Source organism: Doryrhamphus excisus, chromosome 11 (assembly GCF_030265055.1).
Source record: "Doryrhamphus excisus isolate RoL2022-K1 chromosome 11, RoL_Dexc_1.0, whole genome shotgun sequence".
NCBI classification, from domain to species: domain Eukaryota; kingdom Metazoa; phylum Chordata; class Actinopteri; order Syngnathiformes; family Syngnathidae; genus Doryrhamphus; species Doryrhamphus excisus.
The window spans coordinates 12,942,316-12,969,431 of record NC_080476.1 but is presented as its reverse complement, the minus strand read 5'-3'; the positions used below and the strand labels follow the sequence as shown (position 1 = coordinate 12,969,431).

The 27,116-nt window shown below is 46.1% G+C and overlaps 1 protein-coding gene across 3 annotated transcripts in view; it reads right to left on the bottom strand.

Moving 5' to 3' along the window:
* Nucleotides 1-543: 543 nt before the first annotated feature.
* The window catches only part of fstl4 (follistatin-like 4), a 73,227-nt gene continuing 46,654 nt past the window's right edge, over nucleotides 544-27,116 (bottom strand). For all 3 annotated transcript variants that reach the window (XM_058087238.1, XM_058087239.1, XM_058087240.1), the window contains 12 exons: nucleotides 21,643-21,833; nucleotides 19,581-19,701; nucleotides 13,423-13,589; nucleotides 10,508-10,628; nucleotides 9,723-9,884; nucleotides 7,668-7,802; nucleotides 7,493-7,519; nucleotides 6,866-6,984; nucleotides 5,977-6,126; nucleotides 5,358-5,465; nucleotides 3,580-3,689; nucleotides 544-3,368 (listed from right to left, as the gene is read on the bottom strand). In XM_058087238.1, the coding sequence (XP_057943221.1) occupies nucleotides 2,669-3,368; nucleotides 3,580-3,689; nucleotides 5,358-5,465; nucleotides 5,977-6,126; nucleotides 6,866-6,984; nucleotides 7,493-7,519; nucleotides 7,668-7,802; nucleotides 9,723-9,884; nucleotides 10,508-10,628; nucleotides 13,423-13,589; nucleotides 19,581-19,701; nucleotides 21,643-21,833 (2,111 nt within the window). In that variant the 3' untranslated portion in view covers nucleotides 544-2,668. The remainder of the gene's footprint in view (nucleotides 3,369-3,579; nucleotides 3,690-5,357; nucleotides 5,466-5,976; nucleotides 6,127-6,865; nucleotides 6,985-7,492; nucleotides 7,520-7,667; nucleotides 7,803-9,722; nucleotides 9,885-10,507; nucleotides 10,629-13,422; nucleotides 13,590-19,580; nucleotides 19,702-21,642; nucleotides 21,834-27,116) is intronic.

Here is a 27,116-nt window from a genome sequence, read left to right as displayed (position 1 = left end):
GTGGCCCCCGGGCCGTAGTTTGCCCACCCCTGGTTTAGGCTAAGGTTTAGGGTGAGCTTATTTTTGGGTTTAGACTTAGGTTTAGGGTTATCGTAGGTTTGGGTTTAGGCTTAGATTTAGGCTTAGGTTTGGGTTTAGGCTTAGGTTAGGTCTAGGCTTAGTTTTAGGCTTAGTTTTGGGCTCTTGGTTTGTTTTCCACTTCCGTTGCCTCCTGGTCTATTTTTAAGCAGACGTTATCACCTTTGGTGCTCCAGGTGCTAGCTAGCGCCTCTGCTCGCGGCGCTAAAGAGGCTCGGCGGGTGCATCACATCTGGCGCCATCACAGCACCCAAATGTGCTAAACGCCAAAGAGAAGCAGGTGACGATGGTATGAGGGCAAAGAACTAATAGTTTCATGGTGAAGTTCAATTCCTGTTGGAGGAAGAAGCCCAGTGATCCCCGACCCAGGGGTTGGGGGGGGGGGGGGGTGCATCATCAAACCTGGGAAAGTCAAGAGGTGAAAGGTCAAAGCAGGGCTCAAGTGACGCCTTTTTGGGTTTTTATGTCTTTTATTCATCTTTTTTCTTACCAAAAACAATTTCCTGGTAAACCAGAAGACACAAAATGCATACCGAAAACTGTACAGTCATGTGACCTAAACATGAACAATGTTATCTACAACATTTCCCTGACCACACCCACTGTGTTCGCACATGTCGGCCAGGGAGCTGACTAGCGAGCGAGCTCACGCGGTCGGTCGGCGGACGCGGCGGGCGAGGTCAAAGCGACAACCGTGACGAGACACGATAAACTGTGACCACGAAAGGTATCTGAGGCGTCGCATGCACGCCTCAAGGCGGGTTCCGGAGCCAAACCGACTCGGTCAAGAACGGGCCGCCGGATGTCGCCGCAGGTCAACGGCGGGCGAAGAAAAACCATCGCTGTCAGTGAACCGCCCACGATGTTACGAAATCACATGACTCGTTCATCTTGTCCACAGGAAAACGAAACAACGACAGCTGCTGTTGTATTTGGAACCGGTACGACTCGAATGATTGCGAGTATTTGGAGCCGGTACGAGTCGATTGATTATGAGTACTTGGAGCCGGTACGAGTCGAATGATTGTGAGTACTTGGAACCGGTACGAGTCGATTGATTATGAGTACTTGGAGCCGGTACGAGTCGAATGATTGTGAGTACTTGGAACCGGTACGAGTCGAATGATTGTGAGTACTTGGAACCGGTACGAGTCGAATGATTGTGAGTACTTGGAGCTAGGTATGAGTCGAATGATTGTGAGTACTTGGAGCTGGTACGAGTCGAATGATTGCGAGTATTTGGAGCCATAGGAGTCGAATGATTGTGAGTACTTGGAGCCAGTACGAGTTGAATGATTATGAGTACTTCGCGCCAGTACGAGTCGAATTATTGTGAGTATTTCTTGATGGGGGTTTGTTGCTAGCAAAGGAGTATTCTTTATTCCTGACTGGAATATTTGGGTAGTTAGAAAGAGATCGTCCAACCTACGACAATCCGTGGTTTATTATGATCAGAAAAGCAAGCGTTATTTCATTAGCATTAGCATTAGCATAACCTCCTTTTGTCTTTTGTGGGTTGTTGTGTAGCCTTTTGTGTGCGGCGTATTTCGCGATGTTTGCTAACATATGCACAGCGTTTATGTATCGTACACGTATCGACGTGTACTAGAAAGCTAGCAGTACCTTCCGCCTGCTTTGGATACCCGTGGTACAAATACTCACAGCCGGTCAGACAGCCAAGTGCAGGGGTGTCCAAAGTCTTGGGGGTCACGTAGTGAAAAACGATCTTGGTATTTTCCAAGCATTTCAGATTTCTTCTTGCTTCTTCACATTGAAAACGTGCTACTTCATCCATCGGCAGCACTAGCAAGAAGACATAAACCGGATGGACAAACTGATCAGGAAGGAAGGACAACCCCACACACCAGTGGACTCCTCCAGTTCTGTTCCCACAGTGAACGCTACAGGACTGGATTCCTTCCACACTGGACTAATCCCAGTATTTCAACTTTATACAACTCATAAAGATCCTTGAAAAATGACAACTTTTTCTTGTTAGATTTTTGTGGGTTTTGTGGCCCTGCAGACCGGCCTTTGGACACCCCCGGTGGAGCGATGGTAGCGTCCACTTTGGGTGAGGCGGCGTGATGACACGGCGAAAGACAAGATGTTGCCGTTTGCTGGTTAGTTTTCTTCTGTGACCGAACAAAGACCGGGCCAGTCGGGCTCTTTTGGGGGGGGCATGAAAGCTATCAGGGCATGTGGATACGACACAGACAGGACAGACGGTGGACACGAGGTGGCTATCGTACGCAGCACGAGTGAAGACGACCAACAAAACAATCGGAAAGCTTTTTTCATCTAAAAAAGTGAGCATTGTGCATAGTTTGCTGTTTGGTAACCCGGGGCAACCAGGGGGCAACCAGGTACCTACTTGCTGTGACAGGATGGAAGGAAGTGCAATAATAATGGTTGCACTGGACGCCATTGACGCGTTCTCCCAGCAGGAACATCACAACAAGGGCTCTTATATTGATTCCATTCTTTTTTCTAATACATAAACCAAACTTGTTACGCTCCTCGTTTGAGTCCACAATCACATCCATCTGGAGAACAATCCCAACTACTCGGACCTTTTTTCTTTCCGGACTCATACCTCGCCCACCCAGACCACCGTGTTCCCTCTCTTGATGTCTGACACCTCGCAGTGCGGCGTTCTTTGTTCGCCGTTCAGGATAAAGAGCGACTCGGCCGACGGCGTCAGGAGGTACTGTCCGAACAAGCCGCTGGAGACCACCACTCGGTAGGGGCCCCCCCAGGGCCAGGCAGGAGGGCCGAGGGGCTCCTTGAGGCCCCGGAGAACCTCAGTGCGACCCGAGGACAGGTCGGCGAACAGCAGGTCTGTGGTGGAGTCCGAGGAGGCCACCGCCACGTACCTGTTGGACTCGGCGAAGGACGGCTGGAAAACCAAGTCCGAGACGGCGACCGGGTCGTCCACTTCCTGTGTCAGGCTCATCTCTCCTTGGAAAGACACCGTCTGTACTCTCAGCTTGGCGCTGCCGGGGTCGGGCGTCACGATGTGGCGGCCGTCCGGCGACACAAAGGCGCCGACGCCGGCGACGTTGGGCCCGATGACCGCGTCCGTCACGCTGTCGATGAGGAGCAGGGGCGGAGCCCGTCGCCGCCCTCTGGTCTGGCACTGGACGAAGTAGACGCCGCTCAGGTGCGTGTAGGCCATGCTGGTCGGGACGCAGCTGTAGTTCTTCAAGCTTATGGTCTTGACGCGGTGGAAGGTCTCCAGGTCCACCTTGTGGACGGCCGGTTCATCTTTCAGGAAGACGAAGGCGAACCTGCAAAAAAGGAAAGTTGAAAACGGAAGATGAAAAACCTTCCATCGTCCATTTTCCATTGCTGGAGCCTATCCCAGCTGATGGCCGAGGGGGATTCCAACCTAGGTAGGTTCATCATCTTCTCCATCTGATTCGTACGCATCCGACCTTCTCATTAACGTTCTCATGTGCTCTGTGGACGTCAATGGCGGCGGCGGCGGTGCGTCCTTACCTCACGTGAGTGATGATGAGGTTGGTTGGCGGAATGAAGAAGTCGCTGACTCGCTGGAAGGTGGTCCGCATGGCGTGATGGACTTCTCCCACGCTGGCTTGAGGAATCACCTGAAGGTCAAACACAGAAAGCGGGAATAAATCCCCTCCTCCATTGGAATCATTCAGGCAACCAAAATCTCCACTTGGTCTTCCTGGTCCGACTAAAAACTGTCGATCCAGGAAATATGTCATGACAATAATAATAATAATAATATGTCATATTCTTATTTGCATCATATATAAAAATGAAACATAAATATTCCAGATGTAGCCAATACTGCTTCTCCTGATAGCAGTGATGTTCCAGTCGTGTGGTGATATTTCATAAGAGCCATCCACAGGTCCGCTAGGTCACATCCTAATTCCATCCAGACCTTCGTACTTCCTGGTGTTCCACCATGGTTTTTAAAAAGCAGATATATGCTCATCATCAGCAGATAACTTATCAGCATCATATCGGTCTTGGCAAGCAGGAAGATATCGGTATTGGTCGTGGTGCATCTCCAATCCTTACTTTCAAGAAGAATCAGCAGAAGAAGGTTAAGCTAACATCCCATAAAAGAAAGTATTATTCCTCTGTGTAGTGCAGCAGCGCCCCCGGTGGTGGAAGATGGTAATTATGGTATTTTATTAGCGTGTTTCACGTGACTTCCAAGTCACTTTCTTTCCTTGAAGTTGTATTCGTCACCTTGGCGACACGCAGCGTTCTAATTCCACGCCACTTCCCACAGAAGAAAAACATTTAATGAGGCAGGCGAGATAGTTCCTCAAAGCTGCTGGCTTTACTCTTCCTGTTTCATGGCGTCAGGAGGAGCCGTTTGGTCATGAAAAAATAACGCTACACATGCCTCGTTTCAGATTACAGGCTGCGCTGTCATTTGCAAACAACAACACGCGTCTCTGAAGACGCGCTTGCATCGGGAATTATTATCCACAAATAATAAATATCATTACAGCGCCGACAAATGTAAAACACAGCTATTACTACCGCCGCTATTTACCGCAGCGGGGGTTTGGGGGCGGGGGCGCTTCCAATGGCATCGGAATACAAAAAGCAGCCACCTGCCCGCAAAGATCCTCAAAGAGGGAGGATCACTTCTCGCCGAGGCCTGTTAACTAAGCAGACGCAGTAAACTACACTACAGCTATGATTGGATCCCAGCCCCCATGGGAACAGGGCCCCAATACCGCCCCCACCCCAGCCCCCACAGGTCAGGTCCAAAGGGACGTCAGGCACCGGGCGGCGCCTTCACACTCAGCTGGACACAACATTAGGTACGCCCATACGAGGCCATCCATGACAAAATGCCTTTTCCACAATACTAGAAACAAACCATAGAGTAATAATAAAAATAAAAAAATAAAAAATAAAAAATAAAAAAATAAAAAAAATTTAAAAATTTAAAAATTTAAAAATTTAAAAATTTAAAAATTTAAAAATTTAAAAATTTAAAAATTTAAAAATTTAAAAATTTAAAAATTTAAAAATTTAAAAATTGTAATACTAATACTAATAATTCATTCATAAATCGATTGATAAATCCATCAATATAAATTCATCAGAAGAATGAATAACAAAATAGAATGAGACAATTTATTTGATGTTTATCTTTTATGTTTGATCTTTCTTTTCCTGTCCAACAGTGACTCAGCACAAAACGGGCATCGCCCCCCTTTTCCCCCGTCCGTGTGATGCCAAGGCCCGAGACCAAGCAAGGAAACACAAAGCAGACGTACCTGCAGGGTGGGGCGGGTCCTGTCCATGTCGCCCCACGTCAGCGCCCACACCTGGTCATGTGACTTGTCGTAGAGCAGCTTGACTGGAAAGGGGTCCGTGGCGATGGCCTGCACCAGGGAACAACTCTGTTGGGATGGGTTTGTGCTTCTTGTGACCTCCGCCAAGGAAGAGTCGCTCCTTCTTTGGATTTCGATTGCTTACATTTGAAAAAATATCATCTTCTATGATTGGTTATTATTATTATTATTATTCTAAGGACGTCCTGGGAAAATTGGGGTCAAATTCGATCCATATTTGAAAGAAGAACTTTTCTGACCATTTTATTGCCAGGATATTAGAACTTTTCATCCAAGCCAATTCTCCAAAGATTGCATTAAAATGACATTATTATGACTTTATTCTGTTTTCTTTCCTATCATATACTATTATATACTATCATATACTATCTTATTTTCCTATATATTATATAATTTTCTTCAGAATATCCAAACGTTATTCACATGAAATTACGTTTTCTCTCTCCTTAGATTAGGACTTTTTTCTCGAAATATTTTGGCTACTTGAGGCCTTGGTGGAGGTCACCATTATCGCAGCACTCCGCCCACCTGCACCACCCACCTGCACCACCCGCTGCGCCTGGACGTCCACCACCAGGAGGCGGCTCTGGAGGGGCTGGGTCACGTAGATGTACTTGTCCCGCACGTTCACCGCCGACGACCACACGCAGCGCTGGGGGGCCGGACCCTCACCTTTAGGGCACATCTCCTCCTGGGGGGGTGGATAAATAATCACTAGTTAGGCTTGATGACCCATTCATGACGCAGGACCGAACGACGGGTGTCCAACGAGGTGGTCCACGTTGTTGTGGTCTCTGATGTGCAGTCCAGTGGGCCCAGCGCATTTAAAGGCACTGAGAGGCGTTAATGTTAAGATGAAGGGGGCAGATATGCCTGGTCTACAAAAATAGAGCTTTGGTGAAAAGAAGTTCTGCATAATAACAGAAAGAACAAGCTTGAATCCATTTAGTTGTGATCAGTAAGAGAAAAGGACACAAAATGAAAACATATGAAAATATGATTCATGTACTGAAAGGACATGAATGAGAGGACAGAACACCAATGGATGTAAAACAAAACAACCCCAATGTCTGCTGTGTTTAGCGTCGGTGGTCCCGAACAAAGCCATGACTAAGGAACATCGAGCGAGCGTTTCCTCCTTCAAAAGTGCACTTGGTGCTTTTTTGCAGCAGGAAGTGGCTAACACGCCGCTTATTGACTTTGTATCGATCTCTAATAGAATCAGCGGCGCCCGTAAAAGAACAAAGCTCTTTGCAGAACAAGCAACTTTCACCAGCGACAGCTTCCCGCCGCGTAGGGACGCTCCACGGCGCCACAGTAATCCCGTTACACATCCACGTCTCCTCAGGTGACGCCCAGGAGGGGCTCTAATCCTGTCAGGACCGCCACGCTCCAGATCATCAAAGATGAGTACATAAAACGGGCCTCACGTATGTCGCCGCGATCCTCTCCGTCCTCTTCATCTGTCGGTGGATCTCACACTGGCCGGGCTGCAGCGCCGTGACGCCCTCGTCCGAGAACACGTAGAACATGTTGCCCACGCTCAAACCTGGAGCACGGTCGCAAGAAAAGGGATGTTAGTTTCTGGTCACAGCAGGTGATGCTCAAGCGGGATGATGTTTCCTCGATAACGCAACATAGGCCAGAACCAACATGGCGACCTTTTTTCTACATGTTATGGGAATAAAGACGACAATAAATACAAAATAAAACAACAGCAGAAATGAAAAAAAAGGAATTTTACCAAAATAACTTCCAAATATTTTGGGAAAAAAGAAAGAAAGTTGGACTTTTAGGAGAATAAACTTGTCACCTGCATCATAGAGATGAAATACTGAAAAAACTTTATTTATTCATTTTGGGACAATTAGCTCGGAGGAAAATGTTATGAGAACAAAATCAAAATATGATTTCAATAAAGTCACTAACAAGGCTTGGCAGACATACCGCACCTTTGCTATGCTTTTAGCGCATGTTAGCATGCTAACGTCTACTGTGCTATTAGCATGCTAGCGGAGATGAAGACAAATTAGCAGCTTCCTGATAAAGATAATTACCTTCCTCTCTCCATAGAATGTTGGCAACTGCGACCAACCGCAGAATAAAAAGACAGAAAGAGAAAAGGTCACGTTAATATATAAATATATATATAGATATATACATATATAGTCATAAGTCAATATCATATAGAATATATTGATGGAATCATTCAGTCAACTTCTGTGAGCTTACGCGTCTTCTTGGCCGAGTCCTCCACGAAGAGGGAGGAGATGTCCTCGTCCACGCCCACCTCGTTCTTGGCGATGCAGGTGTAGGCGCCCGTGTCCTCGTAGCGGACGCTGCCGATGAAGAGCTCGCTGCCGTTTGCTGGGAGACAAAAACATTGTCAATAACTCACAGCTGACTGATGACTTGGCACAGCAGCATTTTAAGACCTGCGGTGAAGCCTGAGTGTAAACGGGGGAGGCGAGCTTTTGAAACTAAACAATGGCTGCTGACCGCGTTGGCGTGCAGGTGTTCATCAGAAGCGGCGTGATGTGCAGCTGCTCTCTGATGTTCAACGCACGCGGCGCTCCGATCCCACTTTGCGCCACGGGGGAGGGGGGGAGTGGGTGGGGGTTATGAGGGGTGGCAGCGAATGACAGGTGCCACAGAGGACCTCTTTGCTGGTGCCGTGGCGCCGAGACACAAAAGGCAGCTCGGCCCCTTTGACACCTTCCTAGAAGCTTCTTACAACCATCTGCATTTTGCACAGCTCCTACGTGATTGGACGCCAACTCCTCCTGCCAATTTGTGCGTCGGCCCCTCCAGTAAGATCATGGCTGGCATCAGGAGTGAAATGCTTGGTAGCGGCATCGAGGGAAAACACGCCTTTCATCGCATCTTGAACTTCTGCAACGCATGGCTCCATCCTTTGGACCTTCTTCTGCAGGCCTGCAGCCATCAGTGCTGCTAAGTCTACTTCTCATTCTGTACAGCAGCAAAGGCCGCAAACATGGTCCAAGATCCCCCCTTGGCCGCTTTTAAGACCCGATTGCACACACTAGTTAAAGATCCTCCTATGACGGGACCACTCTGCTGTTTTTAAAAACGTACTGCAAAGGAGCTGGTCAAAGATCTCCATATGATGGACCTACTCTGCTGTTTTAATAACGTACTGCTAAGAAGCTGGTCAAAGATCTCCATATGATGGAACTACTCTGCTGTTTTTAAAAACGTACTGCTAAGGAGATGGTCAAAGATCCCCCATCTGACAGGACTACTTGCAGGTTTAAGTACCTACTACAAAAACGCAAGTTAAAGGGACTACTCGGCTGTTTTTAAGAACATACTGCTGAGGAGCTGGTCAAAGATCTCCAGATGATGGACCTACTCTGCTGTTTTTAAGAACGTACGGCTGAGGAGCTGGTCAAAGATCTTCATATGATGGAACTACTCTGCTGTTTATAAAAACGTACTGCAAAGGAGCTGGTCAAAGATCTCCATATGATGGACCTACTCTGCTGTTTTTAAGAACGTACTGCTAAGGAGATGGTCAAAGATCCCCCATCTGACAGGACTACTTGCAGGTTTAAGTACCTACTACAAAAACGCAAGTCAAAGGGACTACTCTGCTGTTTTTAAGAACATACTGCTGAGGAGCTGGTCAAAGATCTCCATATGATGGACCTACTCTGCTGTTTTTAAGAACGTACTGCTAAGGATCTGGTCAAAGATCTCCATATGATGGACCTACTCTGCTGTTTTTAAGAACGTACTGCTGAGGAGCTGGTCAAAGATCTCCATATGATGGACCTATTCTGCTGTTTTTAAGAACGTACTGCTGAGGAGCTGGTCAAAGATCTCCAGATGATGGACCTACTCTGCTGTTTTTAAGAACCTAAAGATGTCTATATGAAAAGATGTGTTGCTGTTTTTAATGATTTAGTGTAAAAACGTCAGTGAAAGGTGACGGGAGCACTGTGCTGTTGTTGGGGGTGTGGTGCAGTGAAGCATGTGATGCATGCTAACCGGCTGTTAGCGGGTAACGATGCACACCCGGCCAATGAAGTTCCTTCATGACAAGTTGGCCGGAAAAACCAACACTGAAGTCTGGCTTCTTTAGTTCCTTTTTTCCTTCTCTCCCAGAGTCCACACTTTTCACGGTCCTGCTTTTGTGGATGTCGTCATGGGGAGCAGAGCGCCAACAAAAAGTGGACGTCCTGGCGCTGCCAAGACCCCGGCGGCGTTGGGCGGCTGCGTGATTGTGAAAAGCGGCAGCAGGAAGAGGAAGGAAAGACGCGTCACCTATGAGCGAAAGCTGCTTGGACGAGCGCGGCTGAAGCTCCACGCCGTTCTTCAGCCACTGCAGCTTGGGATCCGGGATGCCGTCGGCGTGGCAGTGCAGACTGGCAGACACACCGGGCTCCTGGGCCTGCGTCTCTGGGTAGACCAGGATCACCGGAGGGACTGGAGAGCACACACACACACAAGGTAAGACCACCAGCAACTCCCGCCCTCCTGCGGGACTCAAACAGGATTAGTTTGAGCCGCCCGGCACGGAAATATATTCCCACATAACAAGACTCCAAGAGCTTTGGGGCTGCTTCATTACTGACTCCTGCATGAAATAGATGTTGGCCTGCTTGGAGGCGCCGGGGGGGAACGCCGGGATGAATGACAGGTAAAGTTAAATGTTGTTTTCTGCTCACAAGGACGCAAATTCTTCTTTTTGTGAGCTGCGCCACCCAGCCTGCTGGAGGGGGGGGGGGGGGGGGGGGGGGGCAACAACAAAGCCACCAACTCACAGGTCAACTCAACCAACGGCTTTTCTATTTGGAAAATGTGGAATGTTACTTTTCACTTTCTCTTTCCTATTCCCCAAAACAACTGATTTATTGTAAAGTCCTTATTTCAAAAGTCAGGTTAAACTAATAATATATTAAATTTATTAATATTTCATGTTGCACTATGTGTCCACCATGTGGTCCCGGCTGGAGGAGAACCGTTTGGACACCCCTGCACTCTTCCTGTTTGTCATCAACATGGACTAAACTAAAGACGTGGTGCCACGTGCCCCCGCCATGACTGACCATTGACCTGCAGCACGTGCGTCTGGAAGAGGTCCTCGTATCCGTAGGCGTGGCAACTGTAGTTCCCCATGTGGATGGTCGTCACCTTGGTGATGTAGAGCGAGCCATCGTCCCCAAAGTCCTGGAAGACATCACATATTAAGTCAGAGGAGTCTGAAGAGGCAATCGGGCAGAAGGAAGATGAGGACGGGGAATAGGGGGAAAGAATGGGATGCGGGGGCTGGGGCCGAGGGGGCGGGGTGTTGGAGAAATCTGGTCATCCTGATAGAACGCGTCGGGATCTCACAGGGATGCGTCACGGGAAAAGAGCGGGACCATGAATCAGCGGCTTCCCCCGGTGAGGCCAAGCAAACGTTTGGGAATTTGATGGTCATCACGCCGCCCACCTGATAAATAGCAAGGCTTAAAAATATAACGCCCATTAGCGTGACGAATGGCGGCGCCTGTTGTCCCGGGATGAAGGCAGAAAGCTCCATGAATTTTATACCCTTGAAATGAGGTCTCACTCTGACGCTAAACTTGCTCCCACAAATGTTCCCAGGAGTTTCAGCCTTCCCACAAAAAAACACTGCAGTTCCAAATAGTTCTTGGTGCTATGTTGGTAAATAAATGGTTACTGGTAAATAAATGGTTACTGGTAAATAAATGGTTACTGGTAAATGCATGGTTACTGGTAAATACATGGTTACTGGTAAATAAATGGTTCTTGGTAAATAAATGGTTCTTTGTAAATAAATGGTTCTTTCCGTGTAAAAGAACCATTTTAGTGCTGCTTGTGTTGTGGCATTGTTGTTTAGATATTTGGGCTAATTGTAGATGGCTACACTTTTCACAAAAGCTTTTTTGATGACAAGTGATATTTGGCTTAAACTTACCTATGTTCTACTGATGGATGGATGATGGGTGGATGGATGGATGGATGATGGGTGGATGGATGGATGATGGGTGGATGGGTGGATGGATGGATGGATGGATGATGGGTGAATGGATGGATGACGGGTGGATGGATGGATGGATGATGGATGGGTGGATGGATGGATGATGGAAGGATGGGTGGATGGATGATTGATGGGTGAGTGGATGGATGATGGAAGGATGGATGGGTGGATGGATGGATGGATAATGGGTGGATGATGGGTGGATGGATGGATGATGGGTGGATGGATGGATGGATGGATGATGGGTGGATGGATGGATGGATGGGTGGATGGATGATGGATGGATGGATGGATGGATGGATGGATGGATGGATGGATGGAAGGATGAATGGAAGGATGGATGGTCACAAAAATAAGAAGTCCCCAGGATTGGGTCTGAGTCCAAGTATTGATAGTCTGGTTCGTGTTGACGCAGGTCACATGACACGTGACGTCCATCGCATGTGAGCGTGAGCGTGGAGGACGTCTGATGGCGTGCGATGAATGCGGTGTGGGCATCGTGTTAGCGTAGTTTGCCTAATGCTTTAAAGCGATTCAGCGAGATGCTTTCACATTAGCGCCCCAAATGGAAATGGAAGATTCCAACATAACGGAAGCTCTCGTTAACCTTTCAGCTCATCAAGCGTGATGCACGGGCCCGCACAGCAAAGGACACTTTCGCTTTTCTTTGGAAATGACAGGCTTCTCCGTGGCAAGGAACGTTGAAGGTGGGCAACAGACACACTCCAGATAATTCCATTCTCCTTTCTTTTTCCAGTTTAGTTTGACTTTGAGATGCAAAACGTAAGCGTCAGGCGTGAGTGTTTTCATCCAGACTGAGTGAATAAAAGCCCCCCCGACTTCCTTCTTCCAACAGATGACATTCCACGCAAATAAGCCAGAGAAGGCGGCCATTATTTCAAGAAAAGCCAAATGTATTATTCATTCCCGTCTCATCATCAACTGCCCTGTAATTTTCAAGAAAGCTTTGCCCAGAGATTTGGCGGCCTGATGACTCGCTTAACGCTGCGTTATTAAATATGGAGCCCACAAGTACAAAGCACTATTTCGAATAATAATAATGTAACAATAATAAAAAAAAACATCTTCTTTTGACCAGATAGCTTATCGGACCGAACAATGCTCCCCTGGTGGTGGAAAGTGGAAGTACAACAGCCTCGTCTGTTTTGATGCTGCAAATGAAACCTTCACCTTTCCTCAGTAATTTAATAAAGCAAATGATTTAACGACCTGCACTCGCCACCTCAACGCTTCACATCGTTTGTCATCGCGGCGGGTCAACATGGCAGCTCATTAGCATGTCATTAGCACATGGCCACCCGGCGCCGCATAACGACAGGTCAGCGCTGTGCTGCCACCTGTGTCCAGACAAGACCGCGTGGCGCTCTCTGACGCTCGTTACCACGTGACCACATGACCACGTGACCACGTTACCGTAGATAAAGAAGCCTACGTGCTATCGTGAGGACGCAGCCTCTACCTCAGCTTCACGCTGTCTTCCCAGAAACGGAGAAACCTTTCAACATTGGAACATTTTTGCCAAACTAAAGTCCATCGTCCATTTTAGGGAAAAGGTAATAATGCTATCTAGAAAATACCAAAGTGTCCCTCGTTGGGACAACCGTTGGACACCACCCATCAGGATGGGGTGCTAGCTTTAGCATGTTAGCATCCCCCCCACCACCCAGACATTCAGCACCTGAGCTGGGCCGATGTGGCTCCACGCAGGCTGTCGGCGTGCTATCCGTGCTATCCATGCTATCCGTGCTATCCGTGCTATCCATGCTATCCGTGCTATCCATGCTATCCATGCTATCCGTGCTATCCATGCTATCTGTGCTATCCATGCTATCCGTGCTATCCGTGCTATCCGTGCTATTCGTGCTATCCATGCTATCCGTGCTATCCGTGCTATCCATGCTATCCGCTGCATTGTTAGCATTTCCAAAGCCGATAAACCGGAATAAGGAAACTCACATTGATGTCTTCCAGGTCCAGGAAGTTGAGCACGATGCCGTTCCTCTTCCAGATGACGGGCGGCCGCAGGGTGCCCTGGATGGCGCAGGTGAGGACGGCGCTGAGGCCCACCGTCACCGTGGAGACGCTGACTCGCTGGTCCTCCGCCAGGCTCAGCCGGACAACCTCTGCGGAGACGGAGAGACCGTTGGTTCCGCTGACACCGGGAAGCAATTAGGACCGGCTAATCGTGGGAGAAGATGGAGAAATAATGCGGGTGGGAAGTAAGGAAAATATGCTGACGGGGCACAAAGTGTCCTGCCTTAATACATCTCCGGGGGCTGCCTCATTACCGACCCACCCAGGAGGACAAGCAGCTGCCCCGCAATAAGAAGAGGCCGTGCGGCCGAGGACGGGCGGCCGGCTAAATATCACGCTTCTCATTACGGCTAATTGATGCTCTTTGGAACAATGGCTTCCTGCCATCCGTCTTTCTGGACGATCCGCACACGTCTTGGAAAACACTCCAAGCTCCCATTCTACTGGAGGCATTTGAACTCATCTCAAACAAACAAGCATTCCCACCCACATTCATACTTGTGGACAATTTGGGGTGGCCAATGGAGCTAGCATGTTTTCGGAATGCTGGGGGGGGGGGGGAGTACCCGGAGAAAAGTCACGCATCCACGGGGAGAAAATGGACGAGCAGAGCAAATGAAATATTGGCGTCCATGAATGTGGGCTTGAAATCATTCCGTGCTCTTAGGGCGTCTGTGCAGGACGTTATTGGCCTGTCCGTCATCATTCCTCGGCTCGGCCACGTAAACATGGGAAGAAGCAACAGCGGCGTTCCTGATTCCTCCTGGGAGATGTCGTACGTGCTCTGCCGGCCATCACTCTCACTTCCTGTTCGCCACGCTCCCTCGCGTTCCTGCCTGGCGCTCCCAGCATGGCGAGGCACCTCCAGTCAACCTTTCTCTCCTCCCATCACGCCTCGCTCTCCAGCGGACGCCGCATTCCTGGGAATGAGGAGACCTCTGCTTTAGCGCTGCAGATTGATTAGCAAGCTAGCGGGACAGCCATGGCTAGCTTGCGTGTGCGGGCTGTTCCAGGGCGCCATTCCGCAGGTAATGTCATGACATCCTTGGCCAGCCATGCGGACCGCAGGCCAGCGTCGCCTGTGGACTCCAATTTGTTCCCGATTGCGTCACAATGAGTTCCCGACTATGAGAGGAAGCCTGGATGGCGTCTGAAGACACTCCACAAACGCCATCTTTCATCCTTCCACCATTGTTTCTACTTCTCCACCAAGAAGGCTGCCATGAAGGAAGGACGGACGCTTGGATTTGCTTTATTGACCATTTCTGGTCCCTAAAATGCTGAGAGCGCTCCTGTCCTATATAGAGGATCTTTGTGTTTCTGCATGTTTTTCCAACATCATCCCAATGACAGAAGCACGGCTGTTTTTTTTAATAATTTCTAATACATACAACAAATAAAATCCTACTACTTCATCCAAGCGTCCGCACGTGGGCCAGGCGGGTTCTCCATGTGGGAAGCGTCTAGGATTCCTGGTAAGACTGGTCTGTGAATCAAGGCTAAGGTGGGATATTAAACATAAGACGGCAGCAGAGGGAAAGGCTAGCAGGTCAAAGCAAAGCCTCCGGAGCTCCTGCATGGATTTGCATGTCTGCGGCTAATTACACGTGTAAAGTCGGGGCGGCCATGAAAGGGAAAAGCGAGGAGCAGGAGCGACTTTGGGTGGATTGTTCAGGTCTCACAATGAGAATATGGAGATTTGTAGTACGGCCGGCATGGCGCCGCTGGGAGGTCGTCAGCATGATTTTACACCGGGGCACGCTCTGGCGCGTGTGTGTGTGTGAGGATCACTGGGCATCGCCTACGGAAGAACATCAGGAGCAATTTGTCTTCCAGCAAAGCAGGTATGAATGACTTTGAGTCGCCATTTGGGGTCCATGATGTCCTCCCAAATAAAAAGCCAACCATTCTCATTCTTGCTATTATGCTGCCTTTCTCACAAACATTTGGGTTCGCATCATACTTTAAAAAAAAAAAATGCCTTTACAATTCAAAGTCTATGCTAGTAAAATGACATTTAATAATAATAATAATAATACCAGTTTATTATTTAACCTCATATTAATACCAGTTTATTATTTAACCTTATATTAATACCAGTTTATTATTTACCCTCGTATTAATACCAGTTTATTATTTAACCTTATAATAATACCAGTTTATTATTTAACCTCATATTAATACCAGTTTATTATTTAACCTCATATTAATACCAGTTTATTATTTAACCTCATATTAATACCAGTTTATTCACGTTAGCTTGCAACTTTTTTCCTTGTTAGAATAAGACTTTTGAATATTTCTGAGCTATAAATGTAGTTAGAATGTTGTATTGTGTATTGCGTCGTGTATTGTGTATTGTAGCGTATTGTGTCCCAACCCTACCAGCTGAGTGGGACCAATCACAGTGGAGTGGGCGTGCCAGGAGGCGGGCGGTGGGTGGAAAAATGCAAACAGTGTTTTGGTAATCGGAGGACTTTTCATCATAATAATTATAATTTCATTATAATTTATTATTTATTCAGGTAAAACCTTTTTCCTCGTCCGAATATGACTTTTTTTCTCTTAATATTTAGACTCTATCCTGGTAAAATTTCTGCGGTTTATTCTGCTTTAAATTCATTCCAACTTCCTTCTTGTAAATGTTCTTCTTATTATTATTATTATGACTTTATTCCTGTAACATTACCACTTTTTCTGCAAGCAAATTTGCCAAATGACAATTTTATTCATTGTTTTAATTGTTTTAATTAAAAAAAACACCTTTTTCTTTTCGTGTTTTCATATGCCCTCCTGTTTTTTCCCGTTTATTTATTGACTTATTTTGTACATTTCTTGTTGAATTCTCTTCACAGAGCATGCGGCGGACCAATAAAGGCCCCTGGGCCTCAGGTTGCCCAGCCTGTTGTATCATATTTAGGACCAGGCTACTGGGCATATACGCTGCCGTGCCGGTGTTCTTGCTTTAGCAAGATGGCTGACTGCGGAGGGGGCCTGTTCGTCGAGTGAGTTTATTTTGCAGCTCAATCAATAACCTCCACCACGCGTGATTCAGCACCGCCTTTCCAGCGAAGCGGCGTAGAGCCCCCCCCCCTGAGGTCCACTCCACCTGGTAGTGAATAAATCCAGGCAGCACGTGGGTGCGGGGGGCTGCACCATAAGTGTATTGCTGCTATAAAACAAATGGATGGCCTCCTAGCTTCACGCTTGTGTTTCTTCATTCAGCCTCGCCTGTAAATGATCGCTTCTTTCCAACTGGCCGGCGCCCATTCCCGCCTCCCATAAAGACGCCGGCGTTCCATCTGCTTGCGGTATGTACACTATGGGGGGGTCACAGCGTGAGGGTCCCTAATTGTTGATCATGCACTTCCTGTACAGCTACTCTTCTTTGCATCCTTCTTCCTCCTCCTGCTTGGGGGAATAAGTGTTGCACTAAATAAATGATTCAGATATTAAACAGACAGTTGCCATGACGACCGGCCCAGCATCCCTGCCTCTTGTCTCTCCGGCAGGCTGCCGGATGACCGCAAGACAAGACGCTGTTGTGCACCTTCAAATGCGAAGGCTGCCTTCGCTAGCCCACATTCACAACATGTGACATATTAGTAGGCATTAGAGGTGCCCTCAGTCTCATCTAGGACAAATTTATAATATCTTGAAAGAGACACCAGACCACTAGTAAAACCATAGTGAGATGTGCAGCTACCATTCAGTAAAAAATGGGAATTAGTAGTCACTAATGGGGCCCTCAGTCTCCTCTAGGATAAAATAATACTGTTTTGAAGGAGAACACAGATCACTAGTAAAGCTTTAGTCAAATGTGTAGCTACCAGGCAGTGAAAAGGGGACATTAGTGGCGCCCTCAGTCTCATCTAGGATAACATAATACTGTCTTGAAAGGGAAACAGGCCAGTTGTAAAACCTGCGGTAAGCTGTGTAGTTACCAGGCAGTGAAAAGGGGACATTAGTAGGCATTAGTGGTGCCCTCAGTCTCATCTAGGATAAAATAATACTGTCCTGGAAGGAGTAACAAGGCACCATTAAAGCTTTATTGAGCTGTGTGGCTCCCATGGTGTGAAAAAGAGGCATTAGTAGGTGTTAGTGGTGCCCTCAGTCTCGTGTAGGATAACATAATACTGTCTTGAAAGAGAAAACAGGCTACTAGAAAAACCTATGGTAAGCTGTGTAGCTACCAGGCAGTGAAAAGTGGACATTAGTAGGCATTAGTGGTGCCCTCAGTCTCGCCTAGGATAAGATAATAGTGTCCTGGAAGGAAAAGCAAAGCACCATCAAAGCTCTATTGAGCTGTGTGGCTACCGTGTAGTGAAAAGGGGACACTACTAGCCATTAGTGGTGCCCTCAGTCTCATATAGAATATAATTTGCAGGGTCGGGGCTGTTTTGGCACAAAGCATGCTTGGATGGAGGGCTTTGGTGTAAAGCTGTGATCCGCTTTCCGTAACCGTCCCAACTCTTTGCTCCTCTCCATCTCCCGCTCCAATCCTCCACACTCTAACACCCCCCCACCCACCAACCCCCACCCCCCCACGCCGCTCCACTCTCTAGATTCATTAGTCAAATGTGCCGAGTGGCCCTGCAACGACGGACTGGCTCGGCTTCCCCGTTGTAATTCCAGGGTTAGCCGTAAACAAGCAGGCGAGGAGAAGAAGAAAAGAAGTTAGAGGAAGTCGGGAGAACAATGGGAGCTCTGGAAAAGTAGATTCAACCTAATTAGACGCTCGGCAGGGAAAGTTGTGGGAAAAGTGTCCCACTTGATGAGACTTGTTTGGTGCATGGAGAAGGATAACAAAGTTGGAGGAGGAACAGCAAGTAGAAGACATTTGGCCCCTTAGGCCAACATCATGCTAAAAGACTAGATAGGACAGCTTCAGTCTCAGGGCTTGGAGCCAAGGAATTTAACCTCTTCCAAGCTTTCAGTTCATCCTCCAACCAATGACGGCCTCTGCCAGCACGTCTCTCTTAATGACTGGTGTTTTGAACCACAAAGACCTGACACTGCTGGGACGACAGCAAACGTCTTCTAAGACCGGGCAGACCCAAGTGCGCCCCGTGGCTGGTGTTTTGATTGATGTGGGCGCATTCTAAAAATAGAATGTCATTTAAAAAAAGAACAGCAGGCCTAACGTCATCCGTGACCAAGGCTTCATTTCCATCTTGGCCTGAGATGAGACCACTTCCACACATCAGTTGAGCCAATGATCCAGCATGCGGCTTCCAGGATCCTCCATTACCAGGCTGGTAAACACACCTGGGCCTCCTGGCTGCTTCCCGGACCGTCCCTGGCCGGAAAACTCCCTTTGGCGCTCCTTTCCATCACAGGCTAATGACGCCATGTTGGCCAGCAGTTAACCTTCAGCGTCACGCAGTCAGCGGCGTCTTTAATCTGTCCCACCCCCTCCTGGTTGGACATCAAACACGGCGCCGTACGTGACTCGGCCTTGAACCGCCATGTGCATAAAGATCAGGCAGGGTGACGGGTGCGTGACCAAACGATACAACAAGCGGCCATTAGCCAACTAAATTAGCGGCTGGAATTAATGGAGCTTCACAGGTTGGCCGCGTTCCAACGCCACAGTCGCTCATCCTTTCTTTTTTTTGGAGGCTGCTTTGCATCGCCGGGTGTTGGCGTAGCGCCTCCCACTTGCATGATGGTGGACGCATGGACGCCTTTACGCCTTTCATGTCCTCGTGACCGCTGACATTATCACTTTAGCGGGCGTCCTGTACTCCCGGGAACGCAAATAAGCTGAGCAGGGGGCCGTTTACCAGGTGCTTTTAGCTCAAACCGGATCGGAACCAGATCCTTGTGGACCTTAGCACTTCACGGTGATGTAGCTATTCCTTGCTTTTCAATTTCTTTGGCGTGCTAATTGTCAAAAGCCACGCCTTGTTGTCAGCTTTGTAAGTCACTTTTTGGAGTTTGGCCAGAATTCCGACATTTTTAACGTGTAGATGGAATACCCACATTTTTCATATTGGAATTTTCTAATCGAGAAAGTATGTCTGTTCTTAAGAAAGGAGGTGTTGGCCAACGCAACTCGTGGCGATGGCGAGACTCACGGAAAGCGGTGTAGAACTCGTGCAGGCTGAGGTGTCCGTCGTTGTTGTAGTCGTCGTAGCGCAGCAGGTCCCGCATGGCGCACCGCAGCACACCTTCATCCAGGCGCTCCTTCATGGAGATCTGTCGCAGCAGACACAAGGAATTCCTTCATGAGCTAAAACTCAATGACTTTACATGATTAGAGCGCTCTTGACAGGAAATAACACCCCTACAGTCACATAAGAGAAAATAAGACATAAATAAGGTTTTTATAAGATTATAAGATTATTTGGTGCCCCCCCCCCAAAAAAACCTTATACCCAGCAAGTGAAGCAGAAGCCCTGCTTTTCTGTTTATTAATTAATTGTGTTTTGACTAATTGAATATTGATATAGAAAATGTTGTCCCACTGACCTCTTTTCCATTTCTAATCCACCATTTCATTTAAATGTCATCTTTCTTGACTCCCTCGGGAACTGTATTATACTAGATACTGGAACTGTATTGTACTAGATACTGTAACTGTATCTATATACTAGATACTCTATTGCCCTAAAATAAGCACCAGTTGCACCACGGAAAACGTCCATTTAAGAAATAAACGCTTGATTATGTAAAAAGTTAAACCAGTTGATGGTTCATAATTTAATGAAATGTTATATTTTTTCTTGTAAATTTATGTGAGCGGCCCGAGGCCTCCTGCTGGTCAGGTGCCTGAACACCCCCCCATGGATGGACGGAGGATGCCACCTTCATGTTGGGGGGTGCCGTAAATTGGTCAGTTCATTTGGGGTGTTTGGGTACGTTGAAGCCAGTGGTGTCATTAGGCCTATTTTAAATGTTCTTAAGCCCCCCCTAAATAATTTTATATTTTTTATTGATTTTTTTGTTATAGATTTTTTTTTTTACAAATTTTTAAACATTTTTTTTACAAAAAATATATCTTTTTTTTTACAAAAAAAATTAAAAAAAGAATTTGTACAAAAAAAATCTCTGACAAAATTAAACTAATTAAACTAGTAGTAGTAATAATCAGAAGAATAATAATGATGATAGTAATAGGCTAATTAATAATACAATCACGATGATTATATATTATATAATATTACATAATTGTCCACTGGACAGAATGGTTGCAGAGCTGAGCCCCCCCCCCATCCTCAGAACCTAGTGACGCCCCCGGTTGAAGCGTGCATCGCTAAAGCGTTGATGACTAGATTGTTTCCATTCGTGCTGCCGCTTGATGCCGCTTCCATCCAACGGAGTCAGGATGATTCCGGAGGTTCAAATGCCTCCAACCCGTCCTGGCGTATCTTTATCTCCTGCAGTTGATCACGCACGGCGCCGTGCACGTGTCCAGGCAGATTAACCAATATGGCAAATTTAATTTCAGCTTTATTCTTCTTTAGCCGGCGGCGGACTGCAGGCGCGCGGGTGCTGATAGCGTCTGAGCCGATGGCGAGGAAGTAAAGAGCATCAGCGGTCGGATCTGGGACCGCAGGGAGGCCTGGGATTCGTCTTGGAATTGATCTTTATTTGACAAGTGAAAGAATTAGGCAAGTTTCCACAGGAATAAATTCCTTCCTCCGTGTCAACATTAGAATTGATGCTAATCTGATGTTGCATCTCCATGAAGCTCTGCGGGAATAAAATGATTATTATTTTTTATTCCTGCTTGAAAAAGTGAGCCCATAAATCACGAAGAGTTTTTAATTTTAAACATGCGTGGTGCGGCTGACAGTCGCGGCGAGGTGACAGAAGATTAATTACTGCAATGTTTTATTTCTTTCTCTCCGTTTGGCAGCACGTATTCATTCTGCTACTTCAACGCTGGCAACGTTTTGCTTATGGCAGGGCAAATTTCACACTAATTAGCGATGCATCGTCAGAAAACATTCATCCCTTTGATCGCCACTGGAACGTGGCAGTCGTCCCTTGTTTATAGCGATCATTTCTTTCTTCGCTGTATCATGTGCGACATACTAGCCGTACCGTAGATGGCACCGCACCTCCACTTGGTAACACACCTCAGACCTGATGTGCCTGAGACGCCCGTAGAAAATAAGCTTTAATCCAACCAACCTTCTCCAGCTCCTCCCCAACCAGTCGTGCGTCCCGGTTGACGTCCAGGTACTTGAACATGGTGTCCACCAGCACCCTCCTGGCCTCCATGTCCCCCTGCTGGGTCGGCTGGCTGCTGTTCCCGGGCGGGGCCGTCATGTCCAGCAGCAGGCTCTTCAGACGGTTGTACTCGGACATGGTGCATGCGTTGCCTGCCGTGAGAAACAGACACAGCCATGTTGGAATTCCGTCATCTCCATCTTCATGTTCAACTCCTTCAAGAAAGGACCCAGTTGACCTGACACGGGGACAGTCCCTGTCAAAATTCAAATACATTAATATGTCCCTAGTTTATGACCTATAAACTAGGGACATATTTGTGTATTTGGGGGGTTTTGGGGCCGCACCACCCCCCCAAAAAGGGGAAACCATTAACTGGGGTGGAATGGAAAGATGTCCACAAACTTCGGTACAGGTACATTATTTAAAAAAAACAGACAAAAAAAAACCTTAAACTAAATTAGGAAAGCAGGAAGTGAACAAATGTAACAGTTAGTGATTGTAAAAGTACCAGATGGAGGGGTAGAAATTAAACCATTACCATTACCATTACCATTACAAAAGGAGTAACTATTTATTCCCATAATCTTTGGACTTGATATTATATACACTACTTTTTTCTTAAATGCCAACTTTATTTTGTATGTTTTTTTTCAGTACTTCAACTCTATGCTAGTAAAACAACATTATTTTTATTTTTCCTCATAATATTCAAAGAGTTGTTCCTTAAAATGTGTCCATATAAAACATTATTTTGTTTTTGCTTGTTTCTCATAATATTAGGACTTTTGGTGGCGTCTCCTATGGAGGTTCCTCACCAGCTAATCTTCGCTAGCTTACCTAAGAATATTTGCTTCAACTCTTGGTAATTCTACAGTAACTGCTGAATTATCTTAATTATTCCATAAACATAGTCATTTCTATTCTTTTATCTTATCTTCAACTAAAAAAATTCTTAAACAATATATTAAACAATATACAGTAAACCTCGGATATATCGGACTCGGATATATCGGAAATTCGCTCACAATGGACAGATAAAAAAGAACCGATTTTTCTGTAATGCATTTCCAATAAAAATTCATTGCATATATCAGATTTCTTATAACGGATTTCGCCTATTTCGGACAAAATCTCCAGTCCCGTTCCAATGCATTTCCATTAAATTTCCCTCGCATATATCGGATGGCCGCATCGTGGCGCTCCGATTCGCCGAATCGTGACAGGCCGCTATACGACGTCATTTGCAGCGTTTGCAGCGTTGCCTGCGCGTCCAGGTACATTGGAAACATAGTCAAGGAAGTGCCTTTTTATAACGGATAAAATCCGATTTACGCATATACCGGATATAAATCCGATATATGCGTAAAGCGGACATTTTCCGGTATACGAATATAACGGATTTCGCTTATATCGGACAAAACCAGTGGGAACAATTGAATCCGATATATCCGAGGTTTACTGTAATTGACAAAATTCAGGTTTGAGTCAAAAATGAGTACAAAAATCTTTTGACACAAATAATGGCGAAAAAAAAACTAAACTAAAGATGTCCACCCAAAAGTTCATTTATGAATAATGGCCTATTTGTCAGGGGTCCATTTTGGAATTGTGGAGAAGTATAAGTTAAATTGATGATTAATAATGTGCTCAATATCGGCCGATTCACTCATGGAATCCATAGCATGAAACCCCCATCGCTAAAACGCTGTGGAAAATACCACTGGAGGCGCCATCTTGAAACATGAGACCTCGGCATCGCCAATCCATTCTATATCCATATGCTTGTTTTTCATACTTTATTGAATGCCAATATGTCTATCTGTGGGATGCAACCTCTCTGAAAAGCCAAGTCCACCAAAGTCCACCAAAGTCCAGGCCGGTGCTGGTGGATGGTGGTTCTCCATCCCTTTAGTGCTTTTGATTTCATGTTATCGCTATTTACATCCATTGTGGTCCTCCGTCACGGTCGCCATGGCAGTACCACGATATCCCGTCACATGGGGTTATCATACGCAAGCCCAAATCCGAGAACCTTTAACTGAAGTGTGAACGCAGCCTAAACGTGTTGAACAGAAAGAGCGGTCTTGGCGCAATTTGACGTAATTAGCAGTAATCTCGTAAGACAAAAGGTAAACATGGACGTTGAGGACATTCGGAGCGTCTCAATCTCCTCTAGCGACTAACCTTCATGAGGCCGCACGCCGCGTTTATTCATCACTCACACTTCCCGGAATCAATTAGGGCGGGCCAAAACGCATCCGCCGCACGCCGCCAGGGACTCGATAGCGACGGAGTAAATAAACGGCAGACGACAGCTGGGAGGAGGCGGCCATCTTTTCAGCGGCGTCAGTCGTCTTTCTTTTCACGCTCCCACTGACGCTTTTTGACTGATGTCGGAGTGACGCGTTTGTCCGCCGTGAATAAACCATGAGGTGACGTCCGCCCGTTTCCTCCTAATCTCAGCTGGCAGCTCCGCCACTTTCAACGCTAATCAACCCGGGCGCCAATAATCCCAAATGAAGGTTTAGCAGTAGGAGGCGGCCAGACGTGTTTGGAGATGTCAGCGCGGCGCAGCGCAACATGGGTTCAAGCGCAACAACACCGCCGCCCGCTGCGCCTTAGCGCCCACAAAACACGCACACGTCTTTATGTTTATGCGTACGTGCACGCTCGCCGACAAACAAAAGGCTTCCCTGCTGGGACTCAGGCTCAGGGTGACCCGCTTTCAAATCCTTTTCCAGCCCGCGTGCTTTTTAGCAGGACAAAATGCTTAATATGCATTTTTTTTAAATCTGACATTAGCTTGGCGTTCATATTTTAGGCTTTAAAACAACACAGGAAGTGAGGTCAGGCTAACACGTTTCAGCGGGTGGTACCCAAAATGGCGAATGTTCAGCGTCCTGTTGGGAAAGCCGAGCATTCCAACTTTTGCTTTTAGGAGCTTTTAGGAGTGATGGTTTTACCTTCCAGTGAGGCTAGCTAACGTGTTCTAGCATATTTGACGGACTGTCAAATCTTGCAGATTTTTGCGGTGTAAAACAACGTGACAGACGCCAGGAAGTGGAATTGTGCATTTTTTTTTAGCAGGTTCAACCCAAAAACACATTTTTAAAACAACAAGGGAGCGAATTTGTACGAAGAAATGAGCTAATGCTAACACCTTTTAGCAGCAGCTAAAGTTGAGCATTCTAGTTGAAAGCTGAACATAAAAAGCATTTTTACAGTCTGATATTTTAGGCTGATGGACAGCCCAGCATGGGGGTACTGACCAGGAAGGGGGGGGGTCATGCTAACACGTTTAGCGGTTTGGAGGGAAACAATCCAACGCGATGCTTGGTGGAGATAATAATGACAGACTGTCTGCTCGAACGCTCCTTAGCTGGAAATAATTAGCCAGCTTCTACTGCGGCTAATTGATTGTGAGCTGGAACAAGCGTCGACGGTAATTACATTTTTTTTTCTGTTAGCGGCGGTCTCTCTTGTTGCCGTGGAGGCAGAGCCGCTCGTCCCTTGAGAACGCCGCTCGTAAAAACGACCTGATGTCGTGCGCCGTCGCTCCAGCTGTGACTTTGTTGGGAAAGCGTCGACTTGGCATTTTAACGTCGTAGCCACGGGAATATCATCTAATGGGAAAATATTCCCCTGTTCCACATTGTGCCTTTCTGTTGGCAAAACATTCCCAATCCGATAAGAGAAATATTCTTCAATATTCATATTCAAATAAACATTAGTACAAATCATAGTTTTTAGCCTGAAATGTTCACACTTGTATTAAATTGTAATAGTATTAATGATCATTATTATTATTATGTATAGACATGACAAAGATTATTGCAACGTAGGAGTTTTGCCGGTTAGCAAGGTTAGCGAGGTTAGCGAGGTTAGCGAGGTTAGCGAGGTTAGCGAGGTTAGCGAGGTTAGCGAGGTTAGCGAGGTTAGCGCTTAGCACTCAGTCCTTCTTTATGTTTTCCTTCATTTGGTTGATTCCAGACTCGGACCAGCAGTGAACGGCGTGCCCTCGTTAGCGTCAGGGAATCAAACGACCGTATGGACGAGGGCAGACGCTCGGCACGCGTGGCGTGTTTGTTTGCTCTTTGTTAATTTGCTCCTTCATTAGCTGTGTTTTCTGCTTAATGGTGTGTTCAGCCCCCATTTCTACCTGCCGCCACACCGACTCTCTTTTCCTTTCCCTGCCCCGCCAGCTAGGAAAACCATTTCATACTCCGTGTTGTTCCGGGGAATCATGGCAAGATATCATTCCAGCTGCGGTCAAAGGTCAACGACACGCTTTCAGAGAACATCCACAGGAAGGCTCGTTAGTGACCACAAGAAAACTCAATGAAAAGGAAATAACCTTTTGGGGGCGTGTCTCTGGGAAAATATATGGCAGTATTATTGTTCAATAACATGAATATTACTATTCAAATGTTACAGTTAGGATTCCATTCATGACACCATATGAATAATGAGTATATGAATTAACATATGTCACTATGCTAACAACCCACTGGATCTATATTGCATGAAAACGTGCATCTCAACTATTCTGATAAAACGACTCAATTTTTCCCAATAATATTACGAGTTTATTCTTGTTTATTATTTTATTTTATTTTTATTATTAATATTTCTATTTTATTATTTATTATTCTTGTTTATTCTTATAATTGTGATGTTTTTCATGAGAATCAGACTTTTTTTGTCCAAATATTTGGGACTTTGCTTTGCTGTTTTTTGAAATTATTATAAAAAATATGATAAAAAAAATAATGTATTTCAACTTTATTGTTGTAAATTGTCTTTCGGTCTTTATGACTTCAATGTCAAAATATTTGTAGATTTTTAAAATGATTTTAATAATTTTTATTTATTGTCATAACTTTTTCCAAAAATGATTTTACTTCTTGTTTTGTTTCTTTGCGTTTTAGTAACATATAAATAAAAAGGATATTAGATTTTGAAAAGTTTTTTAAATTTTTTTTAAAAAAACTTATCTAAATTATTTTAAAAATCTACAAATATTTTGACATTGAAGTCATGAAGACCGAAAGACAATTACAACAATAAAGTTGAAATACATTATTTTTTTATAATATTTTTTATAATAATTTCAAAAAACAGCAAAGCAAAGTCCCAAATATTTGGACAAAAAAAGTCTGATTGTCATGAATTCACAATTATAAGAATAAACAAGAATAATAAACGTCTGACAGTCCACGCTTTGGACGCCCTGACGTGATATCTTAATTAGCAGAACGACGTGGGCCACGACACGTCGATGTGGCGCCAAGATGGTAGGGTGACACATGAAGACACCTAGATGCTAGGTGACACATGAAGACACCTAGATGCTAGGTGTCACATGAAGACCCCTCCAAGCCCTCCAATGATGGCTCATGTTTGTATTTTTTGGTCCTACGGGCCTCGTACTT